The 27277-nt window shown below is 33.1% G+C and overlaps 1 protein-coding gene across 5 annotated transcripts in view; it reads right to left on the bottom strand.

Moving 5' to 3' along the window:
- The window catches only part of NCAM2 (neural cell adhesion molecule 2), a 564569-nt gene that overhangs the window by 147121 nt on the left and 390171 nt on the right, over nt 1-27277 (bottom strand). For all 5 annotated transcript variants that reach the window (XM_054468800.2, XM_063659919.1, XM_054468801.2 and 2 more), the window contains exon 9: nt 19908-20058. In XM_054468800.2, the coding sequence (XP_054324775.1) occupies nt 19908-20058 (151 nt within the window). The remainder of the gene's footprint in view (nt 1-19907; nt 20059-27277) is intronic.

Here is a 27277-nt window from a genome sequence, read left to right as displayed (position 1 = left end):
TCTCTGTGTTCTGTCATATGTAGAAAAGGCTATGGCAATTAACTGGATTCAGTCCATGTACCATGGGAATTCTAATGGCTATGTGGAATACTAAATTAGATGTGTGCTTATTGCCAGTTAACCATAACACTGGATATGCAGTTTTTGTTCTAATTTTAAACAGCCAAGTTATGCATACATCTCAGCATATTTTATGATCCTTGAGTCACAAGAGTAATTTTTATTAAGGAATACCTATATGTGACTTCTTAGCACACACTGGCTTTCTCTCTAATTTGAATTTCATTCATGATAAAATCTTTATTGGCCATAAGAAAAATTTGATAAGTAAGATGAATTATTCATATTTCTAATATTATTCTCCTTTTTCTTATCAGAATATCTTTCCTTCATCAAATCATACATAAAATATGAATAAAAATATTGTAGCTGTACTTCCAATGGCTAATTTGTCTTCTATTGGTTATGTTATATATTTGAATTTTTCATGAATAGCTATATCATTTTTAAGTATAATTTCACCTATGTATTTAGAAAACAAAGATTAAATGAACCTCTTTCATAAAAATTTCTGAGTTATCAAAGGAAGAATTATTGGTGATATATCAGTATTCAAGTTGTTTCATAAATAATAATAATGCCTGTTTTTTCAGAATTTGTCTTTCAAAACAAACCTGCATATATCCAAATAAAATTAAAATCTTGGTTTATTAAGATATGATCTTTAAATTTTACATATCCAATACTTTTAGGTTGATAAAGATCTCTTAAAATAACTAAAATAAACAGTCAGAAGAAAAAATTTTGGTATGGTAAGAAAAAATTATACAGGACAACTGTTTTAGCATGGGTGACGCCCTAGTATTTGCATCATAGAAATTAATCATTTTATACAATCTGAAAAAAATCACAGAAAAGCTACAGGGCTACAATAACCAAAACAGCATGGTACTGATACAAGAGCAGACATATAGACCAATAGAGCAGAATTGAGAACTCAGAAATAACAATGCACATCTATAACTACCTGATCTTCAACAAACTTGACAAAAATAAGCAATGGGAAAAGGATTCCCTATTCAATAAATAGTGCTGGGATAACTGGCTAGCCATATGCAGAAGATTGAAGGTGGACCCCTTCCTTATACTGTATACAAAAATTAACTCAAGATGGATGAAAGACTTATATGTAAATCCCAAAAGTATAAAAACCCTGGAAGGCAACTTAGGTAATATCATTCAGGACATAGACACGGGCAAAGATTTCATGATGAAGATGCCAAAAGCAATTGCAACAAAAGCAAAAATTGACAAATGGGGTATAATTAAACTAAAGAGCTTCTGCACAGCAAAATAAACTATCAACAGAGTAATAAAACAACCTACAGAATGGAAGAAAATGTTTGCAAACTATGCATCTGACAAAGGTCTAATATCCAGTATCTCTAAGAAACTTAAACAAATTTACAAGAATAAAACCAACCCCATTAAAAAGTGGGCAAAGAACATGAACAGACACTTCTCAAAAGAGGACATACATGTGGCCAACAATCACTTGATAAAAAGCTCAATATCACTGATCATTAGGGAAATGCAAATCGAAACCACAATGAGATACCCATCTCACATCAGTGAGAATGACTATTATTAAAAAGTCGAAAACAACAGACCCTGGCTAGGTTGTGGAGAAAAAGGAACACTGTTACACTGTTGGTGGTAGTGTATATTAGTTCAGCCATTGTGGAAGACTGTGTGGGTATTCTTCAAAACCTAAAGACAGAAATACCATTTGACCCAGCAATCCCATTACTGGGTGTATACCCACAGGAATGTAAATCATTCTAGTGTAAAGACACATTCACTTGTACGTTCACTGCAGCACTATTCACAATAGGAAAGACATGGACTCAACCTAAATGCCCATCAATGATAGACTGGATAAAGAAAATGTGGTACATGTTCACCATGGAATACTATGTAGCCATAAAAAAGAATGATGTCATGTCCTCTGCAGGGACATAGATAGAGCTGGAGGCCATTATCCTTAGCAAACTAACTTAGGAACAGACAACCAATTATTGCATGTTCTCACTTATAAGTCGGAGTTAAATGATGAGAATACATGGACACATACAGGGGAACAACACACACTGGGAACTATCAAAGGGTGGAGGGTGGGAGGGGGAGAGGATCAGGAAAAATAACTAATAGGTACTAGGCTTAATACCTGGGTGATGAAATAATCTGTACACACACACACAAACCCTCTGACTCAGGTTTGCCTATGTAACAAACCTGTACTTGTACCCCTGAATTTAAAAGTTTTTTAAAAATTAGAATTTTTTTTGGCATTAGACTGAACTCATTGATAATTGCTCTTATAATCTTAGCAAAATTATTAGCAGCCCAAGAAACATCAAAGATCATTTAAACAAAGAGGATTATCATAAAATAACTTGTACCTAACCAGTAATGTTTCAAATTCTGTTGCATGTGAAGAATTCTGAGATACCAAGAGTACTAACAATAATTATTTAAAGAGGAGATTTGTTCTGATCAAGCCTTCATCTTCATTCCAAGGGCAGGAAATTTTTCATGTCCACAATACTAAAGCAGAGAGAAGACATGTTAGTGTTGGTGAGCTGTAAATCTGCAATGAGGGGATCTATGTGAATAAATACACTAATTTGAATTAGTCATATATGTTTTAATATCACATTTCATTCAGATTAATTATTATCTGATCATTATTGTTTTAAGGTTGTATTAGACTCAGATTCAATATTATCTCCTCCTTAGGTTCTACTTCAAAATACTGTGATGATGTTACCTTTCAAAGAGTTTTTTCTCTTATTGCTCATGTGTATACTATCTATGACACATATTTTCTTATAAGCACATTAAGTTATATGTTAATTTATGATGCTTTCTAAGCTATCCTACATAAGTAGATTCTGGTTCCCTAGGCTTATTGAAATATTTGTAAGTATGTTCAATTATTTGCATGTTTGAAAAATACTAACAGTCTATTTCTAGTGTTGTACAAGAAACATTATTTATTATTATTTCTATTATTACTATTATTACTTGAGATGGGGTCTTGCTGTATTGCTCAGGCTGGTCTTGAACGTCTGTGTTCAAATGATCCTCCTGCCTCAGCCTCCTGAGGAGGTGTGATTACATGCATGCACTAGCACACTCGACTAAATATTATTAAATTGAATAACTAAAATCAAAGGTTTTTAAACGAACATACATAAATACCATTTTCTTCTTGAATAACTTTAAAACACCTTACAGAAATATTGTTTGTTTTTCTTATCAATATTAGCCAAGCAAGTTGGAAACCACTTAGAGAAAAATATAGGTGTGCATATTTTCACAAAGGTGAATACTATTTTAAAACTAAGCACATTACTCTTTTGACCATACATTTAGCATAAAAAAGCACAATTTTACATTATACCTATAAAGTAATATTTCCCTGTGATTAATGTTTTCCTCTTGCTTTCTAGAATTGCATGCATTTCTTAAAAATACAGTCAATGACTTGTTTTTATAAATTCTTGAAATGATTTGAATAAAGAAAAATATATAATAAACTAAATTCTTGTCTTTAATGTAATCCATTCTAAGCAATATATGCTGAATATGTTATTTGTTCTTTTTAAAGGGATGTTCACTAATAGTTATATAAATTTATATTAAAGTGATGTAAATTACAATAATACTACGAAATTCACTTGATGTATTGCAATAGTCTCCCTACTGGTGTTTCTCCCTCGCTTCTGCCTTTGTACCCCTTTCAGTCTATTCTCAGCTCTGTAGCAAAGGTCATTCTCTTAAAATATGATCTGAGAAGATTGCTTGTACCTCTGATCAAAACTCTCCAGTGGCCTCTCATCCTTTTTAAAGTCCTCCTTAATATTATAAAGCTCTATATTAGTGCTGTCTAATATAGACAATGGCAATGGGAGCCACCTATGCAATGTTAAATTTTCTAAGAGCCATACTGAAAAAGAAACAGAATAAAGGTCAAATTAATTGTAATAACATAATGTAAGCCAATATATTTAGAGTGGTATAATTTCAACATGTAGTCAATATAAAAAAAATAGTAGCCAGGTGGTGCGGTGGCTCACACCTGTAATCCCAGCACTTTGGGAGGCCAAGGCGGGTGGATCATGAGGTCAAGAGATAGAGACCATCCTGGCCAACATGGTCAAAGCCTGTCTCTACTAAAAATACAAAAATTAGCTGGGCATGGTGGCACGTGACTGTAGTCCCAGCTACTCAGGAGGCTGAGGCAGGAGAATAGCTTGAACTGGAGAGGTGGAGGTTGCAGTGAGCCAAGATCGTGCCACTGCACTATAGCCTGGCAACAGAGTGAGACTCCACCTCATAATAGTAATAATAGCCATAATATGGAATCAACCTAAGTATTCACCAGTGCATGAATGGATAAAGAAAATGTGAGACACGTACACAATGGAATGTTATTCAGCCATAAAAGAGAATGAAATCTTATCATTTGCAGCAATATAGACGAAACCGGAGGACACTGAGTGAAATAAGTCAGGCGCTAAAAGACAATGTTCACACTTATATGTGGAAGCTGAAAAAATTGATCTCATGGAGGAAGAATAGAATGGTGGTTACCAGAGGCTGGAAAGGATATCGGGCAGGGAAGAATGAAGAGAGATTGGTTAATGGGTACAAAATTACAGTTAGATAGGAGGAATAAGATGTAGTGTTTGGTAGCACAAGAGGGCAACTATAGTTAACAATAACTTATTGAATATGTCAAAATAGCTATAAGACTTAGAATGTTCCCAGTATGGTTTGGCTGTGTCCCTACCCAAATCTCATCTTGAATTGTAGCTACTATAATTCTCACATGTCATGGAAGGGGACTGGTGGGAGGTAACTGAATCATGGGAGTGGGTCTTTCCAGTGCTGTTCTTGTGATACTGAGTAAGACTCATAACATCTGATGCTTTTTTAAAGGGAAGTTCCCGTGCACACACTCTCTTGCTTGCCACCATGTAAGACATGACTTCACTCCTCATTTGCCTTCAGCAATGATTGTGAGGCTTCCCCCCACCCATGTGGAACTGTGAGTCGATTACATCTTTTTCTTTTATAAAAATGACCAGTCTAGGGTATGCCTTTATTAGCAGCGTGAGAACAGACTCATATAGTTCTTAACACAAAGAAATGATAAATGTCTGAAGTGATGGATAACCCAGTTACCCAGATTTGAGGATTACACACTTTTGCTTGCATTAGAATGTAACATGGACCCGTTAAATACATACAACTAATACATATCCATATAAATTAAACATAAGTAAAAAATTTAGTGAGATATAGTTAGTGAGATATTTTATATCCTTTATTTTTTGTTCTAAGATTTCAAAACCTGTTGGGTACTTTACACTTACAGCATATCTCAAATAAGCCACTAGATTTGTATTGGGAAAGCCTCTTCTGCATTTAGATTTTATATAATGTACAACTGAATATACAGATTCACATACCCAATTTGTTCCAAAATTACTTAAAAGTTTTCCAATAACTAAATCGAGCATCACATTTTAAAGTTAAGTAAAATGAAATCAAAATTTCAGTTGCTCAGTTGTACTGGCAGCATTTCCAGTGCTCCACAGCCATACGTAAGAAGTGGCTGCTGGACTGGACAGCACATCTCTATAACATCTGGCAACTTGTTAACTTCACGGCCTCATCTTCCCCTCCTCTCTGACTTTTGCTCATTCAGCTTCAGCAACATTAGCCTCTGTGCTGCCTCTTGAATTCCCTAGAATTGCTCTTGCTTGAATAATCTGCACTTGTTCCCTCTGCCTGGAATGTACTTTTCCTACATCTGCAGCAGGTCCCTCTCTTACCATATTTTCTTTATCTATCTAAAATTTCACCCACAAGCATATACATCTGATATGGATTAAACTGTTCAGCAAAATTTCACTCCAAAAGACCTCCAAATAGAACGCTAGTGTATTACCCTGATGAACTGATGTTTGGCTTAGCCACATGGCATTTTTGGATGTGATGTGAACAAACACTTTAAATATGTCTTTGTTGTTGGGCTTGTTTTCTTGTGCTTCTGCCATCACCATAAGATGATATCCTCTCTGTACTTATTGCCTCTTCAGCCTGGTTATATGTGTTACTGGATCCATACCAATGAGTCAAGCACTGCTGTTTGAAGCCAAGCTCCTTATTCAAACCTGGCTTTGATCAGCAGTTTCCAACGTGATAATTATTGTATGACACTGTGTTTTCGGGTGTTTATGACGCATAATTATTATGGCAAGCTGACTGATATGTCTCACTGCACTTTTTTACTTTTTTCTTCCTTAGACTTTCTCACTGTTTCCCACATTATGTATTTTTCTACTTTATTTTTTAAAGTCATTGGTTTCTCTTGCCAATGTCCATGAAAGCAGGGATGTTTGTTTGCTTTATTCAATTCTATACACTAAAATCCTAGAAAAGGGCTTGGTGTGTACTATACGGCTGATTCATATTGTTGAAAAAATTTAATTACAACCCTCACCTCAGTATGCCTTAATTCATAGATAAGTCTCTTTCACTTTACAAAACGGGAAATTGAAACTTGGTAATTTAAATGAATTAACCAATGCTTTAGGATTAGATCCATATGAACAGTGTGAGGCTGAGATCACATCATACTGAGCCGTTAGAGACTTCACTGATTTTTTTTTGTCTTGAATATCCTGAAAGATACACTAAGACCTTGTGGCAGATGACTTGCTGTCCCCTCATGCCGTGGAAATTCTGTAGTTGTCCTATCCGTGAGGTGTCATCTCTGTTAAACCCAGAAAGCTCACTGAATGCTTGTGTCCTCCCTAAATTCCTATGTTAAATTCCTAACCCTCAAAGTAATGGTATTTGGAAGTAGGGCCTTTGGGAAGCAATTAGGTTTAAGTGACATTACGAGGGTGAAACACCTGTGATGGGATTACTGCACTTATAAAAAGAGAAAGGGACACCAGATTTGTGTGTGTGTGTGTGTGTATGTGTGTGTGTGTGCACACCAAGTAAAGGCCATGCCAGTACATAACCAAAAAGAGGGCCTTTACCAGTCACCCAACCATGCTAGCATCCTAATCTCCAACTTCCAGCCCCTAGATTTAGAGAAATAAACGTTTGTTGTTTAACCCACCCTATCTATGCTATTTTATTACAGCAGCTTGAACTAAGATATTCATTGTCCCAGTGAGAACTGGGATTCCCAGGGCAAGGTCTTCATTCCAGAGAAAGGACAGAAAGCAAGGGTAAGGTTCAAGTAGACTTCAGTATTTCTGACTGTTAGAGTTAAACAGATGCCAACAGGCAGTGATAAATCCAGGTACAAAATATCTGTTTTTATTTATTTGTTTGCTGTTTGTTCACTTCTAAGGCTTAATCATCTCAAGGATTGAATATTTCCTAAAGTTCCTTAAAAATTTTCATTACCATTATCTCTGAAATACATTTTCACAAGATCTGATCTGAATCAAATAACACCTCTCAGAGAGACAATAATGTTAATAAACGAGTACAATCGACAGTATCTATACACATGAAGAATGTGGTAGTTCACATTTTCCCAGGGGATTCACATAAAGTTTGGGTTAAAAATTTACAGCTTAACAATAAAAGACTTTTCACCTTTCTCTTTTAACGGTCTGTTCTTTTTATCTTCTGGATGAAGAGATATGCTTTCCATTTTTCTCAGTGGCTGTCCTTGAAATTACCATACTGGACATAAAACCTAAATAGTTGCAGGCAGTAGAACCAATTTATGTCTGCAAATGAGCCATCTTCTTTAAAGTTTCATTGGCTTAAATGTACTATGGTGAGTGTAAAAGTCAGGGTCATAAGACAAGATTTTAATCACAGATACAAAATGTGTGTCTGCTACGACCAAGGAATTTTTCTAATTTCTAAGTGTTTACTGAAATAAGTTTCTTTAAATGTTTAAATCATGTTCACATCTTATTTACCTCATCCTATACATCTAACCAATCATGCTAGTAAAATTACTTTATATAGAGAGAATGTATACCCACTGTTATATTCAGAGAATTCGAGTTAAGAATTACTCAATAAAGCACACATCTATTAATTATATGGACAGCATGTAAATAAGTAACATGATTCTGTGTTATGGGATTACTTAATGCAACCATAACCTTAGAATGTATCTGATACTGCTAACTCTCTCTTTTATGCTACAGGAGAAAATGCATTTACAAATCACCATTATGTCTAAGGAGAATTAAAGGCAGGTGCAGCAAGCTCAAATAGAAAAAAAAATGTAAATGAAAATTTCTAATATTTCTTAGCATGCATTGTTAGTATGTAACTGTTAATTAAATTTATACATAAAATAATTAAGTCTAATTAATAGTTACTATGTAATGATTACCTAGCCACAAAACTTAATGATATTCTAATTGTAATCAAACATACTATGTAACCGGTGCTTACTGCATTAAACTGTGTATTACATGCCTGTTATCTCCTTTGTTTTAGAAATTGGAAGTTTAGTTAAATTCCTGCTTCTTAGTAAAGTAACGCCTCTGAAATGTTGAAAATGAACTGGCAGAATGCCAAGAAATCTGCTTAAGCTGAAACACAAAAGAGGTTTTGAGCAAAAAGAGGCTTAATCTTCTAACACCTTAAGTTTAGTGCTATTACAGTAAATGTGGCTTCCATCAAATTATAAATGGTTTGACTCTTTTCTACTCACTCTTAGCAATATTACCCTGTAGGTGCTTGGTGCAGGTGGTATAAGACTGTTCTGGTAATTGTGTGTGTGGATGTGTGTGCGTGTATGTGTATGTGTGTATGTGTGTGTGTGTGTGTTTAACATTGTGTAATGTCTTTGTAATTTTTTGTCTCCATACAACTTTGATGGCAATGATGCATAACAAAAGTATTCTGAGCTTTATTAATAGGTAAATATTTATTTACAACAATAGCTTTTTGTGGCCTTTCACATGAGGTACTAAGAGTTTTATTACTATTATGAATTTGTTGCGAAATAAAATATCTAATAACAAACCAGGCTTCAACTGCCAAAAAATATACTTATTAGACAACTTCCACATATATCATGGGCATTTGATTGCAATATACAACTAAAAATGTGTCATAATCTTCACATAAAGAGAATTAAGATTTAATAAATAGTAGTGGCATAAATGTAAAAAAAAACAAGTTTCAACTTTCATAATAGAATCATACAGGCTTACAAGGGGTGTAACTAAAAGAGAGGACAGGCTAAATTTTAAATTACAATCATGGTTACATATTCCAAATGGTTATCTAACCCAATACCCCACTAAATGTAGACATATATCTCGTGATATTTTTTCTATTTCTATTACAAAAAATAAAACCTGAACTGTAGCAACTAATGAAATTAATGTTAAGAATTATATTACTTTCTACTTAAGTATTCATCAATCTCTCACTAGCATATTTATATAATTTACCATAAGCGAATTTTCTATCATCATATTCATCTACTTTAAACATTATTTACATGATTTGGTATTTTAATTAATTATAAGTCACTTAGAAGGTAATAATCTTGTATCTACAATAGTGAAGAGGTTAGGCAAATATATGAGCAAATCAGTATCATGCTAAAGTTAAAAATTTATTCTTAAATGTAGCAAAAGTTTGGAAACGTGAGGTAGATTTCCAATATATTTGGTATTTTCCTGGAATTCATGAGTAACTTTAATTGTGAAAAATAATAAATTTTCATGAATTTATGTAAATAAATACTATAAGAATCTAGATTAATCAAAAGGGAAACTAGACAGCTAGAGACTCACAAGTAATTTATGACAAACATGTAAGACGTTAATAACCAGACAGTCTAAAAATGGCATTCATCAAGCATAGGTTAGATCCATAAGAAAAAAAAACTTTCAATAGAAATAAAAAATAAAATAAAATATGTAAATAGAATCTATGATAAAATTTGAGAATTTTTTTAGTGATTATTTTCTTTTGCTTTATGTGAAATTCATTCTATATGAGTAGAAATAACGTTTTATAGTTAAAGGATACTATTTAAGACTTTAAACATATAACTCTAAATTCAGCTAAAGTTATAATATCTTTCAAATTAAAATTTAAAATACTTATATATCTACCAGTAAATTTATTACAGTTTTCATGAAGATAGTTTTTGTCTATATGGAAACATGTCAACAAACACCAGGCTAATGAAGAAAATATTAAACAAAATTGACTGTCCAAAGGACTGATACACTGACAGAAAGAAAAGATACCTAAACACTTTTTTAAATTTTGTAGTTTAAACAATCTTACATTACAAAAATAATGTTTTTGAGAATATATGATGTAAAATACTCTAACCAATTTGAACAATAAATTTTAAAAAAGAAAAATAATACAAATACTACTGAAAACTGAAACTAAAACATGTAGGTTATTGGTTCCAGACACTAGACATACCAAATATATTAATGTTTTAAAGTTGTATTAGAAGTTGAATATATAAAGATTTTTCATTATATAATGGCAGCTGAAACCCAAGATAGTACATCTTCACTACTAATAAGAATTTAGAACTCTGAAAATAATATGAAATAAATTTAAAAAACGACTATCCAAGGGTTCTCAAGAGGAAAACAAATCAGGAAGATTGTGATGGGAAATGAAAACTAGTTTCCATTTTTTTCGTTGTTTTTCTCTCAAGGCTTTTCCCAGAGGACAGGCCCTAGTTGAGGAGGTTCAAAGTGATCGTGGTAACTAAAGCTTGTCCAGAAGGACAAAGGTATCTTGGAAAAAAGCATACATAATGTTGGAGAGTGTGAGGGTAATCTCAGATAGGAGTCAGAGAAGGGTATGTCAAAATTCTGTGTATAAACCCACAGAAATTTCAGCCTATGCCCTAGCTGTGCACGCACAAACCAGCATAGCAAAAGCTTTGAGAAATCACTTGAGGTTTGAGTCGCTGCTGACAGGATGGAACACAGAACTTAAAGGTGATTAACTCCTTGAAAAATAAAATCCCCACATATTTATCTAAAGATACAGAGAATGCACAACATAATTATTTACAATATCCAGGACACAATTCAATATTTTTTGACAACCAGGACAGTGAGGTCAATTGTTAAGGAACAATACAATGAACATATGCAAATGCTAAAATGACATAGATGTTGAATTTATCAGATAGTAGATTTTAGAGCAACTATTTTAGAGCAGCTTTGCTTATCATTTATGAGGTGAAGAAAAGTATATATTCTAAAATAGATAAAATGAAATGGATAAAACTATAGGACTTCTCAGTAAAAAGACAGAAAGAATAAAACAGAGCAAACTGAAATTTTAGAACTTAAAAAAAATAATATCTGAGCCAGTCGCAGTGGCTCCCGCCTGTAATCCTAGCTCTTTGGGAGGCCGAGACAGACAGATCATGAGGTCAGGAGTTTGAGACCAGCCTGCCCAACATGGTGAAACCCCGTCTCTACTAAAATTACAAAAAACAAAACCAAAAAAAATTAGCTGGGCATGGTAGCACGCACCTGTAATCCCAGCTACTCAGAAGGTTGGGGCAGGAGAATCGCTTGAACCCAGGAGGTGAAGGCTGCGGTGAGCAGAGGTCACACCATTGCACTCCAGCCTGGGCGACAAAGCAAGACTCCATCTCAAAAATAAATAAGTTAAAAAAAATTCCTGAAATAAAACAAAAAACTTCACTATTGGCTCAACAGCAGAAATGAGATGATGGGGTAAAGAGTCAGTTAATTTGAAGAGGAAACAAGAGAACATTACCTAATTGGAAGGGCAGTGAGAAATGAGATAGATAAAACTGAAAAGTATATCATGAACCTGTGAAACAATTTGAAAGGGTATAACATATGTGTAAGTAAAGTTCCAGAGATGAGTAAGAGATTACACACAAAAAAAATTGCAGAAATAGTGGCCAGAAAGAAATAATGGCTCAAGCATATTGACAAATATAAATCCCCACATTCCAGAAGCTCAGTACACTCCAAATAAGAAAATTCAAAGAAAACAACACTTAGACTTATCCTAATCAAATTGATAAGTAATAAAGGTAAAGAAAATAGCTTTAAAGCAGTTAGATAAAATGATATATGGCATATAAGGGAACAATGGGTCAATTTATATGGCTTTCTCTTTGAAAACAGAGGAGACTAGAAGATAGTGAAACCCCATGCTTAAAGAAATGTCAAGGTAGAATTCTCAAGAGCAAAGAAAAACAATCCTTCAGATATAGGAAGGAAGAAGTGTAGTGGACTCTTGATGAAAGATAAATTAATGGAATTTATCTCTGGAAAATCTGCTCTGCAAGAAATGGAGAAGAAACTTCTTCAGATGAAAAAAAATTGGGATCTTCAAAAATGAAGGAAGAATAAAGAAACCACATATAGATGAATACACGTAAAATATTTTTTCTTTTTAGTTCTTTAAAATATTTGTAACTACTTAAAAGAAAAATTATCATAATTCCTGATGGGATTTTTAATGATTTTACATGTAATGCATAATGTCAAAAAGATAATTAGATAAGGTGTGTGTAAGGAATGGTTGCAATGTTTCACGTTTTATGTAAAGTGTCAAAATATGAACTCAAGTCTATTTCAAGGAGACTCTGAAAATGTAGGTTTGTATTTTAAAATTCCTATAGAATTGCTTAAAACAAAACAAAATGAAACAAAACAAAAATCAAAAATATTGCCAATATATCAATTAAAATAAAATACTAAAACTTCGAATAACTCAATAGAAGGCAGAAAAATGGGCACAGAATGTGAAAAAACATAGGAAAAAAAAAACAGAAGATAAATAAAAATTGTAGGCCTAAATGAAATACTATCAACAATGGCATTAAACTTAATAGCCTAAACTAGTGGATGGCAAATTATAGCCCATGGGCAAAGTCTTGCCCAAGGGCTTCTTTTATATGTGACTTAGAGATGAGGATGGTCTTTACATTTTTCATGGTTTACAAGAGAGAAAAAAAAAATATGGCAGAGACTGTATGTAGCCCAGAAAAAGTAAAATATTTATTCCCTGACCCTGTTAATTACTGACTGCTTGTTAAACACTCCAGTTATAAGGTAGATTTACAGTCAATGAAAAAGCAATATTCTATCATATGCTGTCTAAAATTTTAATTTCACATAAAAATGCAGATAGGTTAAAAGTAAATGAATGGTAAATGTGATACAAACAAAAAGCATAAGAGGGCTAGCGTAGATATTTGATTATTAGCTAAGATATGTCAAGTGAGAGATCAGCAGAGAAAAAGAGAGGTATTTTATTCTGATGAAATGGGAAATTCATAAAGACACAAACAGGAGGGAGAATAATGACCTCCCAAAGATACTGACACCTTTACCTTCGGAAACTGCAAACACATTACGAGCTGTGACTAAGGTAAAGATGTTGACATGAGAAGGTTATCTTGAATTATCCAAGTGGATGCAATTAATTGCAAGGAAAGTTTGAGACAGAGATGGACTTGTGAAGAAGAAAACAGAGTCAGAGTGATATGATGTGAGAAAGACTAGATCTGCCACTGCAGGCTCTGAGAATGGAAGGAATCCATGAGCCAAGGAATGTGGGCAGCTTTGGAGAAGCTGAAAAAAAGCAAGATAACAGAATCCTTCTGGAGCTTCCACAAGGGAACACAGCCCGACCCGCACTTGATTTTAGCCCAGTGAGAATCATTTAAGACCTCTGACTTCCAAAATGGTTAAGACAACAAATTTGTTTCATCATACAACTAAGTCTTTTGTAATTGATTACAGCAGCAACAGGAAAGTAACACAACACACAAAGTATAAATGTGTATGTGTCTCATTGTAAGCTTCAAAATACATAATGCAAAGAAAAGAGAGAAAATAATTCACAGTCATGATAGAAGATTTTAATACCTCTTAATGTGATCAAACAGCTATAATAAAAATTCAGTAAGAATAGAAGTTTTAAACAATACTGTGATGGTTATTACTGAGTGTCAACTTGATTGGATTGAGGGATGCAAAGTATTGCTCTTGGGTGTGTCTGCCAGGGTGTTGCCAAAGGAGATTAACATTTGAGTCAGTGGACTGGAAAAGGCAGACCCACACTTAATCTGGGTGGGCACCATCTAATCAGCTGCCAACATGGCCAGAATATAAAGCAGGCAGAAAAATGTGAAAAGACTAGACTGGCCTAGCCGCCCAGCCTACATCTTTCTTCCATGCTGGATGCCTCCTGTCTCCGAACATTGGACAAGTTCTTCAGCTATGGGACTCGGACTGGGTTTCTTGGTCCTCAGCCTGCAGATGGCTTATTGTGGCACCTTGTGATGGAGTGAGTTAATACTCTTTAATAAACTCACATATATATATATCCTATTCTGTCCCTCTGAGGAATTCTGACTAGTACAAATACCATAATTTACCTTGATCTAACTGACATTAAAACACAACAACTACAGAATATATGTGCTTTTCAAGTACAATCGTCTATTCAGCAAAATAGTTAATATGGTTGGATATAAATAAAATCTTTATACATATAAAAATAAAAAATACAGGGTTTTCTGGGCACAACTGAACTAAATTAGAAATCAATAACAGCAAAATATCAAGGAAAAATCCAAATATCTGAAAGTCAAACAGATTCTTATACATAACTATGAGCCAAAGTTGAAATCAAATGGAAAATTCTATTTTTAGCTGAATCACAACAAAAATGCAACATACTACAATATTGGTGGATTCAGTTAAAGCACTGCTTAGTGAAAATCTGGAGTTCTGTGATTCTATTAGAAAATAAGAATTATCTAAAATACATATACTAAGATTCCACCTAAAAAATCTATAACAAAGTGCATGGTGAATTCAAAATACATAGAAGAAAGGAAATAATGAAGATAAAGCCAGAATCATCAAACTGGAAAACAGGCAGATTATAGAAAATATGAATTAACAAAATGGAAAGCTAATACTCTGAAAAGATCAAGAATTTTGTCAAACTCTTAGCTAGAAAAAGAAAAGTCCTTTCTATTAACTAGTGCTTGATCAACTAGAAATAAACATGGAAAAATAATGAATACCTACTCCACAAAAATGAACTCAAAATTAATAACAGCCCTAAGGTAAAACCAAAATCTACAAAACTTTAAAAAGAAAGCTTAGACATAAATTGTCATGGCCTTAAATTAGGTAATATTTTTTTCAGAAAAAACACTAACAGTATAACATGTAAAAGTCCAGTTTGATAAATTTAATAAACTAGACTACAGCAAAATTATAATTCTTTGCTTTTGAAAAATCGACCTTAAGAAATCAAAGAAAAATGTTTATTCCAGAGAATAGTACTTATATATCTACACAATATTCAAAAATCTTCGCAAAAGTTTTTTGTCATAGTAGTCAATAACTAAAAACACATAAAATGTCCATCAATAGGTACTAGATAAACAAACTGTTATATCTGTAGGATGTAATAACAGGAAAAAGTAGTATAAATTATTGATGCACACATATACATGCGAATGTATGCCAGCTGTGAAAGCTCAGCAGAGACAATTCAAATCATGTGAGAAAATATTTGCAAACCACACATCTGATAGAGGGTTAATATCCAAAATATACAAATAACTCAAACAAATCAATATCAAGAAAACAACCTGATTTTAAAATGGGCAAATTATCTTTAATTGATATTTCTCAAAAGAAGACATACAAATGGCCAACAAGAACATAAAAAAGTGCTCAGCATCACTAATCATTAGGGGAATGCAAATTAAAACCACAGTGAGAAATCACTTCATTAGAATGGCTTTATTCAAAGAGATGAACAATAACAAGTATTGAAGAGGAAGTAGATAAAAAGGAACATTGTTGTTGGGAATGTAAATTAGCATGGCCATCGTAGAAAATGGTATAAAAGTTCCTCCCAAAAAGAAAATAAGAGCCACCTTATAATTCAGGAATCCTTTGTCTGGGTTTATACCCAAAGGGAAAAAAAGTCTGTACCTGGTAGAGGTATCTGCAGTCCCATGTTCATGACAGTATTATTCACAACAGCCTAGATATGGAATCAACCTAAACGTCCATCAATGAATGAAAGGATAAAGGAAATGTGGTATAGATACACAGGGGAATACTATTGAGCATTTAAAAAATGATAAATCTTGTCATTTGCACAACATGGATGAATCCAGAGGACATGGTGTTCAGTTAAATAAGCCAAAGACAGAAAGACAACTACCTCATAATCTTCTTTAACTGTGGAAGCTTCTAAAGTTTAACTCACAGAAACAGAGTAAAATGATATCAGCAGAGGCTGGGGTGGGTGCATGGGGAGGAAGGAAATGGGGAGTTATTGATCAAAGGGTAGACAGGCAGATAGACTGGAGAAATAGGTTTTGAGAGTTATTGCACAGCTGGATCACTAGAGTCAATAATGTGCTTTTCAAAGTAACTAAGAGTAAATTTTAAATGTCTCACCATAAAAAAGGTAGGTGAGGTAATGGATATGTTAATGAGCTTAACTGAATCATTTAACACTACATACATATAACAAAAATCACATTGTACCCCATAAATGGATACAATTATTGTTTGCCAATCAAAAATAATACTAATGATATATTTTTAAAAGCATCACATTTGCACACCTTAAATATATACAATTTTTATTTGTCAACTATACCTAAATAAAAGTAAATAAGTATATTTCAAAGATAATAAAGTAAATTAAAAATAATACTGCATGATTCCATGTATATACATTCTTACATGTAAATGTAAACTAAATTATAGTGATCAAAAGTAGATAAATGGATGCCTCGGGATAGTTGTAAAAAAGGAGGGATAGATTTTAAAGTGACTTGAGAAAATTCTTGAGGGTGATGTAAATGTTTATCTTGATGATCAGTATAGATTTAGTGGTGTATACATAGGTCAAAACTCATATTTTACATTATATATGGGCTTTTATTGTACTTAAATATATTTGAATAATGTCTTAACAAGAGATGATATTTATTTTTCTAATTATCCCCATTCAAGTAGAATAAATTTGAATGTTTCATTTTGGAAAAAAAGGAAAAATGATCAAGTGTTATAAGAGCCATTGAACTCATTTTCAACAATATTTGCAGAAAAATAATCAATGCTTAGGGAAAACAAAAAGTAGTTATATTTACATGATAGTTTAATAGTAAGAAAATTTTTTTTCAAAGTATATTAATCTAGCTACCCTCCAATCAAGACAGTGGCAATAATAATCTCAGGGGATACTCAAATAATTCTCAAAACATCCTTTTAGAAAACAAGACCTTTCATCCCTGTTTAAATAAGATAAACTAAACTACAAAATTTTCTGGTGAGCTTAAGTCTACACATTTACCTGAGAATAATTAAGCAGAAACATAAACCAATATTTAAACCTATAAAGAAGGAATGCAATGTGATCAAAAGCAACTTGTACTTTGTTAGAAATCAGTCCTTGAAGAATAAAGTATCCAATGTACTTTTTTTGTATTAAAGTTATTAATTCATGGTATTAATAGATTACAAGAGCAAATAATTCAAATTGCAATATACAGTTGTTTGTTTATCCCATTATTTTCTACCTAGCTAAAACCAATAACTAAACATCTCATGTAATTATGTATAAGCATTTTACATTATCTTAATATTTTCTTCATTCTCACTTTGAAATCTGAATACATGCTGCGGTTTAATTTAAACTCCCGTTGATGGTAGATTTCTAATAAAGGAGGAGCTATGTTTTATTCATCTTTGTGTCCATTATCACTCAGCACAAAACCTGAAGCTTAAGGTGGACCTAGTATGGTTTTTAAAACTATTTTCAATGAGGTTTTACAACATAAACATATATGAATTATAATCTTAGTTTAGGTTTCGTTTGTTTCACACAAATACCTATGCTGTCATGCATGGACAATAATTCGGAAATCCCAGGGCATCTTTGGAGAATGTGGATATGCTTGAATAAAAGTATATTTAAATGCTTGAGTATAAATAGGTCCCAAGAGTCTCTTCTTTAAACCCTCTTATTTTATTACTAAGGAAATTAGTTATAGGGACTTAGGACACTTAGGACTTAGGGACACATAACACACTATTAATTAGCATATTAGCTAGTCCTATTATTCTAATACTAGCGTATCTTGTATGAGCCACTCTGCCTTACTGTGCTTTGGAAATATCAACAGTGCTCATTTCTCATAAACTCCACTTTTCTGAGGACCTGCAACAGACATTTAGTACTAATCCTATGATATATCAAATGTTTTAAAATATTAATGAAATGCAAAGAATAAAAGTCCTAAATATAGTTTCATTAAGATAATATGTTGCCTAGCAGCCTAGCAGTTTTGTAGGACAGTGGAAGAGGCCAGGAGGTCTCATGTAAATCATATCATGGCATTCTTAAGTGTTTTTTCTTCATTTAGGTTCACATTTAGAAAAATAAAAAAAAAATCATAAAGTAAATTTTGGTTTAAATATACAAATTTTAATTAAAAATATAACAAATGTACTCTAAAAGTGTAAAGTATTTGTAATTTGCAAATGATGTTGATCTGAAGAAGAAATATACTGTAATAATGGAAAAAAGGCAGAAAAAATTATTACGGGAAAAAGGTTAAATAAGTATTGGCATCACTTCCTCCTTTGTGTGTTCTCAATATTATGAATGCTTTCCATTTTTCTGTTTTTTAGAAAGTGTGATGGAGATAAAGTGACTGTCTTAGAAGCTGCCTAATATCAGCAAATGAAGTCAGTAATTTGTGTCAGAATCAAGTTGCCTTCTATTGTTGACTACCTTTCATAATCCTTTTTTCTTTTAGAAGTTTCTGATTGGTCTTTCCATGAATTTCTTGACAAGCACAGTCTATAAAAATGTAAAATAATATGGATAACTTATGTCTATTCTTGAGAAAATATTTTCTTTCTGAAGGCATTCTCGATAAGAGAATGCATCTTGTTTCACAGTTACCATTGCATTCTATCAATATTAATGTACTAGACATGCTCCAATAGAAATACTTTGTCAATAAGAATATCTTATACATTCCACTAAGAACAGCTATGTCCTTTCAAGCATCAGAGACGACTCTCCAATATTGATGCTTCATAAATATTTATTGAGAACGATGTTAAGTTTCTTCCTTTTTAAATAGCATGTATATCAAATTATTTTTAAATTCCATGCAGTGACCAGAGGGGTTTTGTGAAAGCTTGACTTACGTTAGCCCTCCCATTTCCCAAATCTCACATGGTTATGTACATTTTTAAATTTATTTTAAAAACTATCTTTGTCATGCTCCTTTCTTCCAGAGAGAAAATAAACACTATTTTGATAACATAGTATATTAGTACATTTCACTGCATTTAAAATAGTATTTATAGTTTATGAAAATGTAAAATAGCCTAACAAAACAATTTGAATAAGAAATGTAAACACTACGTATTTGAGACATAATCATAAATATTATAAAGAAATAAAAAATCTAAAGTGATATTGACCAATTACTGATAATTAATATTTTTCAGCTGATACTGTGTTTTGAGTTCAATGTTGCAAAAAAAGAAAGTCACCATTTTCAGGAAAAGCAATATCTAAATGATGAAACATACAGCACTGTGAAATATCCCGTAATTTCCACTAGATGTCTCCAATAACTGACTGAATGATTCCTATATTTCCTCTAAAGCTATGCATTAAGTACTGAAACGTGAACTGCATATATATTTTGGTCTTTATCTAAAACTCATATGTTTCAAAGCACGCAGTTATTTTAATGAAAATACAAAAGGAAAGTAACTTACATTCAATATCAAGGTACATGCTCTTTTGGTGCCCTCCAATTCTGCTTGCAGCTTCACAGTCATATCTCCCTGAATCTGACAACTTCACATCTTTAATATGCAGTGATGAGCTTCCATGCTGCCCTTTGACTTCGATACGGCCGTCCGGGCTCTGTTTACAATGATTCAGGAAAAAGAAAGATTTTATGCTTGTGTGTGCAAAATGGTGACCAAACATATAACAATATGTTACTTCCCATGTTTCTCTGGCAAAAAGAAACCGTTCCTGATGTAGAAAGTATTTCTTGTATAGTTAAGAATAAGTTTTTTTTAAAAAGCACGCCTTTTTTTCTTTTTTTTATTATTATTATACTTTAAGTTTTAGGGTACATGTGCACAATGTGCAGGTTAGATACATATGTGTACATGTGCCATGCTGGTGTGTACTATGCAGCCATAAAAAATGATGAGTTCATGTCCTTTGTAGGGACATGGATGAAATTGGAAATCATCATTCTCAGTAAACTATCGCAAGGACAAAAAACCAAACACCGCATGTTCTCACTCATAGATGGGAATTGAACAATGAGAACACATGGACACAGGAAGGGGAACATCACACTCTGGGGACTGTTGTGGGGTGGGGGAGGGGGGAGGGATAACATTAGGAGATACACCTAATGCTAAATGGAGAGTTAGAAGCACGCTTTTTACATTCTCATAGCTTCATGATGGTTTCCTGTATCCTGGCTGTATAATGATAAAAAGCATTTCAATGACTCCAAATAAAACCCAATCACTCAGCCTGATGTTTAAAGATCTCTCATGTGGTATCACCTTTCTGTCCAAGCACACTTTACAATTTGGATACCGTCAATTCCAATTATTTTGAATTACTTGTACTCTCCACAATACCCTGTGCTTTGAATAAACACTCTTCACAGACCTGTTTTACACTTTTCCCCTTTTTTTCTCTCTATATTTACATGGCAACATCCTACTTTCTATCCTTTAAGTTACTGGCAAAATTTCATATTATATTAAAAATGGTTCCTGATTGCCTAAATAAATAATTATGACTTATTTGAACTACATAATTTTCTTGGAATAAGTTGCTTTTACTAAAGTCTTGCTGGAACTTCAGATTTCATTCCATAGTGTGATAGTATAGTTTAACAAATGTAAGAAAATATTTATGGTACTTCATGTAAAAGTCACTTAAATTTCTAGAACAGAAACAGTACATTCTAGTATTTTTAGAAAGCAAATTATGTTACAGTGAAATTTATATGCAGTTGAGTAAAGAAAATGTACTCTTTCAGCTATTATTTACTATGGGTTACACACTTGTACTTAATTAACTTTATTGGAATATAACAACACAATACACTATTAATAATGCAAAGCAAATTATTCATTCTTATAAAGAAAACGTAATTATTTCACAGTATTGAAAAGTAAATTTTAAAGTTACATGATCTTTGCTTGAAAATAAACATGTTCTCTTGTAATTACCTGTTATACATCATATGGTTTTGACTTGTGAAAAACTATTGGTGTATGTAGATGTTATTAGTAAAAATGTTCGCATTTAAAAGTTATTATCAATATACTTGAAATTATTAACATAAATTCTGGAAAAACAGACACTTTGCCTAAGTGTGTGATTCCTAGGAAAGTTAGAAGCCATTCTCAGATTCATCACTGGCTCTGTAATGACGCACAATATGCATTTGAGTCAAATACTTGCACTAAAAGTCCAAAGTCATTTTCTATTTTCGTTTCTGACATTCTAAAGGACATGCCTCTTTGTGCTACAGAAACGCATTACAAATATCTGAAAGAAAATTCATTTATTTCTTGGCTCTCATTCAACACCTACTGAAGATTCACTTAAGACATCTGATATTTGATTGAGACAGGTTAATGAGCATTTTTGCTGTCTATCTAGTATTTCCAGGTTCTATCACTGAATTAAGTAAGATGATTAGAAAGCAAAGTGTCTGACTGTACATTATTATTCCATCCTTCACAAAAACGCACTCTCTGAAATTTGATTTGATGTTATGTTCTTTGCCTTTCTAGAAGGTCAGTTTAACAACTGCTTATTTAAATGGTATTTCAATATTTTTATAATATGGTTATTTTTAGAGTTTATTGTCCTTTCAAAAATCCCTTAATCAAATATCCATGTGATAACCACTTCTTGAGTTTATTTCCAACTAAAAGTTTTTGTTGACAATTTTAATTGTCAAACAATTGAAATTATATAATGTGTCATTGTTTATAGGTTATTTTTTGTGGCCTCACCTGACTAGACATTAATTGCCAAATTTAGAATCCAATTATAGTTCACAGCACATTTGAGGTGGCCAGTATTCCAGAACTTTCTATTCTTTCTACTGTGTCATGGAACATTTTTAGAGTCATTAAATCCTTTGGCCTTTTGGGGGATTGATGGATCATGTCACTTAACCATTCAACAATTATTTTGTGTCAGTGTGTGTGTGTGTTTGTGTGTGTGTGTGTGTGTGTGTGCGCGCGCGTGCGCGTGCACGTGCACACATTTATTTTACAATAAGCAGCCAGGCACTGGGATGCAGTACTGAGCAAACTGTAATAGTTTCTATCCTTGGTGGCATTAAAGTTAAACAAACAAGATAGATACTAATTTTACAGTACAATTCAAATAAATGTGAAAAGTACCAGGTAGGCAAACTATAATCTTTCTAGGAGTAAGTGGAAGAATGGGGTAAGTATGTTTCCTGACAAACCAAAGTGTGGATTGTGATCTGTAAATAGTGAAAGAAGGGTGGTGTTGAGGAAAGAATTCCAGACAGATGCCCTAAGACGACATAAGAAAGATGTGAGAGAAGCAAGAATACGCACAGAAGACAGTGGGGTCATGTGGTTCTCCTGATGATGGACAGGTAAATAGAGACCATAGGCAGAACCCAAGATCAATGCAGATACACAAAAGAATATGCACCCCATTGTGGATGGCTTCTTTAGGTATTCTGTTTGCCTCATTCCTAATGGCATTATTTCTCTATCGAGTAAGTAAACTCAACTTCAAATTCTTTGAGGTAAAGACAATGCATAACTGCTAAATATGTAGACAGAAAAACCAACACTCTCCAAAGGTTATTAGAATTAATTTATCCAAACTAGCTTCTCAAAATTGTTTTAATATACCAAATCCACCAGTTTCTACAGTCATACTAAGAATTTTAAACAGAAATACTGTTTTCCCTCCCTGTAAGTTTCTTCTGTTTACTATTAGCAATAATGTTCTTTCCTCTGGATTTGCTCCTAGCTTTCTAATCTTCTTATTTCAATTTCATGAGGTGACCTCTTGTATAGTTACCATTTCACCTAGCAGTGTAAATGATGTTAGAAAGATAAATACATGCAATCAAAGTTCTTCACTTAGGTAGTTTCCTTCTTAGGTCCTCCTGTCTTTCTCTTTTCTTTGATAATAAAAGCAAAAATTTATTCAACAAATAGGAATTGAATGTAATAACTATAAAAGGCAATACATACACACGATAAATTATACTTGTCAGACAACATCCAAAAAGCTTTACATTTACTAGTCTATTTAAGCTCCATGATATCACTATGAGGTTGAGGCTAGTATCTCCATTTTAAGATGAGGAAATGGAGACACAGAAATATTCAATAACTAGCCCACGTCCCACAGCTTATAAGCTTTAGCAGCTGAATGCCCAGGTTGTTTAGCCCTGGAGTTCATGTTTGATTATTTTTGATACATGATTTACCACCTGAGTAACAACTGTGAGTTTGAACTATGTATGTACTGCAGCTATGTAATAGACACTTTGCTGGGTTCTGGGCCTAGAAAAATGCATTCACTCAAATTGAAAAGTGGGCATTTTACCTGCTAAATGTGTTATTTCATCAGTGGTTTTTGTAATTTTTGTTTCTAAAATATGTTATTCAATTTTAAATGAGAATTTCAAACACCAAAACATGCCAATAAGATGTTTTAAATATTTGATGGCAGGTACAATGTTTGGTTTCAAAAATTAGACACAAAACATTTATTTTTGATACTTTAATGGGAATAAATTAGCACGTTTACTTTTACATATATAAAAAAAGAAAAATGGATAAGAAAGCAAAGCCCTCGGTCTCTCAGGTCATAAGGATCAGAGGAAAAAATGACAAATTGTAATGCATGCTGATACAGATGACATTCAGAAAGGAAACCTAATTTGGTAGACAAAGGTGAGGAAGAATTTCTTGTAGGTATTTATGCAAAAATGGAAGGACAAGTCATAATGCTAAGTTAAGAACTGTACTGGCTATGTAATTTTAAGGGCCAACTGCAAAATTTAATGTGGGGGTTTCTATTTAAAAACTATTAAAATGTCAAGATGATGATGACCACAGCATATTAGCCCAAACTTGGGGTCGTTAAAGAGTGCAGAATCTGTGCAGTTGCATGAGTTGTACCCCTACAGAGTCAGCCCTCACCAAGAAAAAAGTAAGAAAAGTAGGAAAAAAATGGTAACTATGTGGGTTTGAACTTGAGGGAAAAAAAATGCTGTGTTGAAAGAGTTTAAAGGGGCTCATTGGAACTATCAAATTAAATATGAGGTTGAAGGGGTAAGATATGAAAGAGTTAGAGAAATAAACAAGACTACAATAAGAAGTACCAAAGCAAAAGAAAGACCAATAAGATCATGAGAAGACGCTGAAACTCATTAGCCATCAAGGACATTTAAATCAAAACCATGATACCACTTAGCATTCATTGGAGTGGCTACCATGAAAAAGTCAGATAGTAACAAATGTTGGCCAGGATGTGAAGAAACTGGCACCCTCATGCTCTGTGATTGGGAATGTAAAATGGTGCGGATGTTTTGGATAAAATGCTTGACAGTTCCTCCAAATGTTAAACAGAGAGTTGCAATTACATTCCAAAGAGAAATGAAGATATATGTCCACACAACAACTTGTACATAAATGCTAATAACAATTATTATTAATAATGCAAAAAAGTGAAAACAACTGATGACTATTTACTGGTGCATGGATTGGAAAAAAACAAGTGGTATATACATACAAAGGAATATTATTTGGCAAAAAAAAATGAAACGAAATACTCACACATGCTTCAACATGGATGAACCATGAAAATGTTACCGTAAGAGGAAAAAGCTGATAACAAAGGACAAATATTGAATAATTCAATTTGTTTGAAATTTCCAGAATAGGCAAATCTGTAGATACAAAAAGTAGAATAATGTTTGCTTAGGGCAGGCAATGGAATGGGAGGTGGTGGTGAGGAGATTGGGGGGTGATGACCAAAAGAAGTGATTAAATGATCCAAAATTGATTGTGTTTACGGTTGCACAACTCTAGGAATAAAGGCTTTTAACTGTATAGTTTAATGGGTGAACTGTTTGCTATGTGACTTATATGTAAATAACACTGTGAAAAGGTAAATATCAGTTGAAGGTTATTGGGTGTTTTATGAACAATTGGAAAATGACAGGATAGGTTTTAGGCAGAGGAATAAGGTAGATGCACTTGTGATTTAAAAAGATCACTCACACTGCAGGAAAAAAAGTAAATTAGAGAAGGTGCTATGGTCTGAATGTTTGGGGCCCCTCAAAGTTCATATGTTGAAATCCTAAGCCCCACTGTGATGGTATTTTTGGAGGTTGGGCCTTTGGGAGTTGATTAGATCATGAGGGTAAAGCCCTTGTTATTAGAATTACTGTCCAATAAAAGAGCCCACAGAAAGCTAGCTAGCCCCTTCCACCATGTAAGAACACAAGAAGAAAACAGCATCTTTGACAAAGTGAGCCCTCAGCACACCCCAAATCCATCCTGCTAGCACCTTGATTTTGGACTTCCCAGTCTCTAGAACTGTGAGAAATAAATTTCTGTTGTTTATAAGCCACTTTACGGTATTTTGTTATAGCAGCGTGAACAGACTAAGACGGTGGGGGAGGCAGAACAACTGGAAATACATTATTACACGGATGACATGCTGGGAAAGGTAATGGTAGTGAAAATGGAAAAAAGTGAGTGGATTCCAGAAATATATTAAGGTGGAAGTGAAAGTGTTTTTAGTAAATGACCAAATGAGAAAGTGTTGATGAAAGAAAGGAGAAAAGAAATATTTCTAGCATTCTGTCACAGACCCCTTAGGTATAAAATGTTATCTATATTAGTAGATTGTTACCTCTATATAAAATTATACTATGGCTGTATACATTTATATTTTAAAATAAGTACCCATATTTTAATACATGTATACAGTCTATTCCATATTTCATATACAATACTTTAAAATTAAAATATGGTAAGAAAGCTTTAAGTAGAATAAACCTTTTAGAGATTTTTATTTTTAAATTTAAAACACGAGACTAGAGACTAGGTGGGTTCCAACAGACAGTTGTCAAAATGCTGGTTTTCAAAACATGACCTGAGTATTTATATTATTGCACAGGCATTCTACCTACTTTAATGTAATATAATAGTTAGGACCATAAATTGCAGAACCAGAATGGATAGGCTTATATCCTGGCTGTGGCACCTATAATCTCTAAGGCCTGAGATTAAGTACTTTACTTAGTGGTACCTCAGTTTGCTTTTCTGTATAACGGGTATGATAAGAATACAGATTTCACAGGATACCTATGTAGATTAAATGAGTGAATATTTGGAGTTTAGCATCTGTAAAGTACATAATAAATTGGCTAAAGCTACTGATATGCAGATCTGAGCAATAAATATGAGTTTCATGCACCCATCTATTTCATTGTGATTTCCAAAAGCATTCTACATATGTTCCATCTCAAAGTAAAATGATAACTTTCCCATAATCTATTTAATTGACAGTGTATTTTGCTTCTAGACTTTTTTCTTGATCCCATGAGCCACATGCAAATAATTTATAGTATTTTTCCATGGCCAATACATAATATATTTAGTAAAAGACAAAATACAATTAGGACAAATAACTATAGGAGGAGACAACTGCTATAATAAATAATAAAACATTTCACATAACTCCATGTCGAGGTACATTATCAGGATGATGGTTAATATAAAAGCCCAGATTTCACCACCATGTAATACATCGATGTAACAAAACTTTAGTTGTACCCCCTAAATCTATAAAAGAAATCACCAATAGATAAAGAAGCCAAGAAGATAGTCAGATCTAAAATGTACATCTTGAGGTACAATTTACTTTCATGTCACAAAACTATGAAAACTGCAAACAGAGATCTGAAAGAATGAGCCAAATAATATTATGAAGCTCTTCCTTTTAAAAATGTATTATAACATGGTCAGAGATATGGTGATAATGTATGCCACACAACTGAATTCACCCTGTGAACACTGAT

This window comes from Pongo pygmaeus, chromosome 22 (genome assembly GCF_028885625.2).
Source record: "Pongo pygmaeus isolate AG05252 chromosome 22, NHGRI_mPonPyg2-v2.0_pri, whole genome shotgun sequence".
Lineage (NCBI taxonomy): Eukaryota > Metazoa > Chordata > Mammalia > Primates > Hominidae > Pongo > Pongo pygmaeus.
This window is presented reverse-complemented; position numbering and strand designations above follow the sequence as displayed.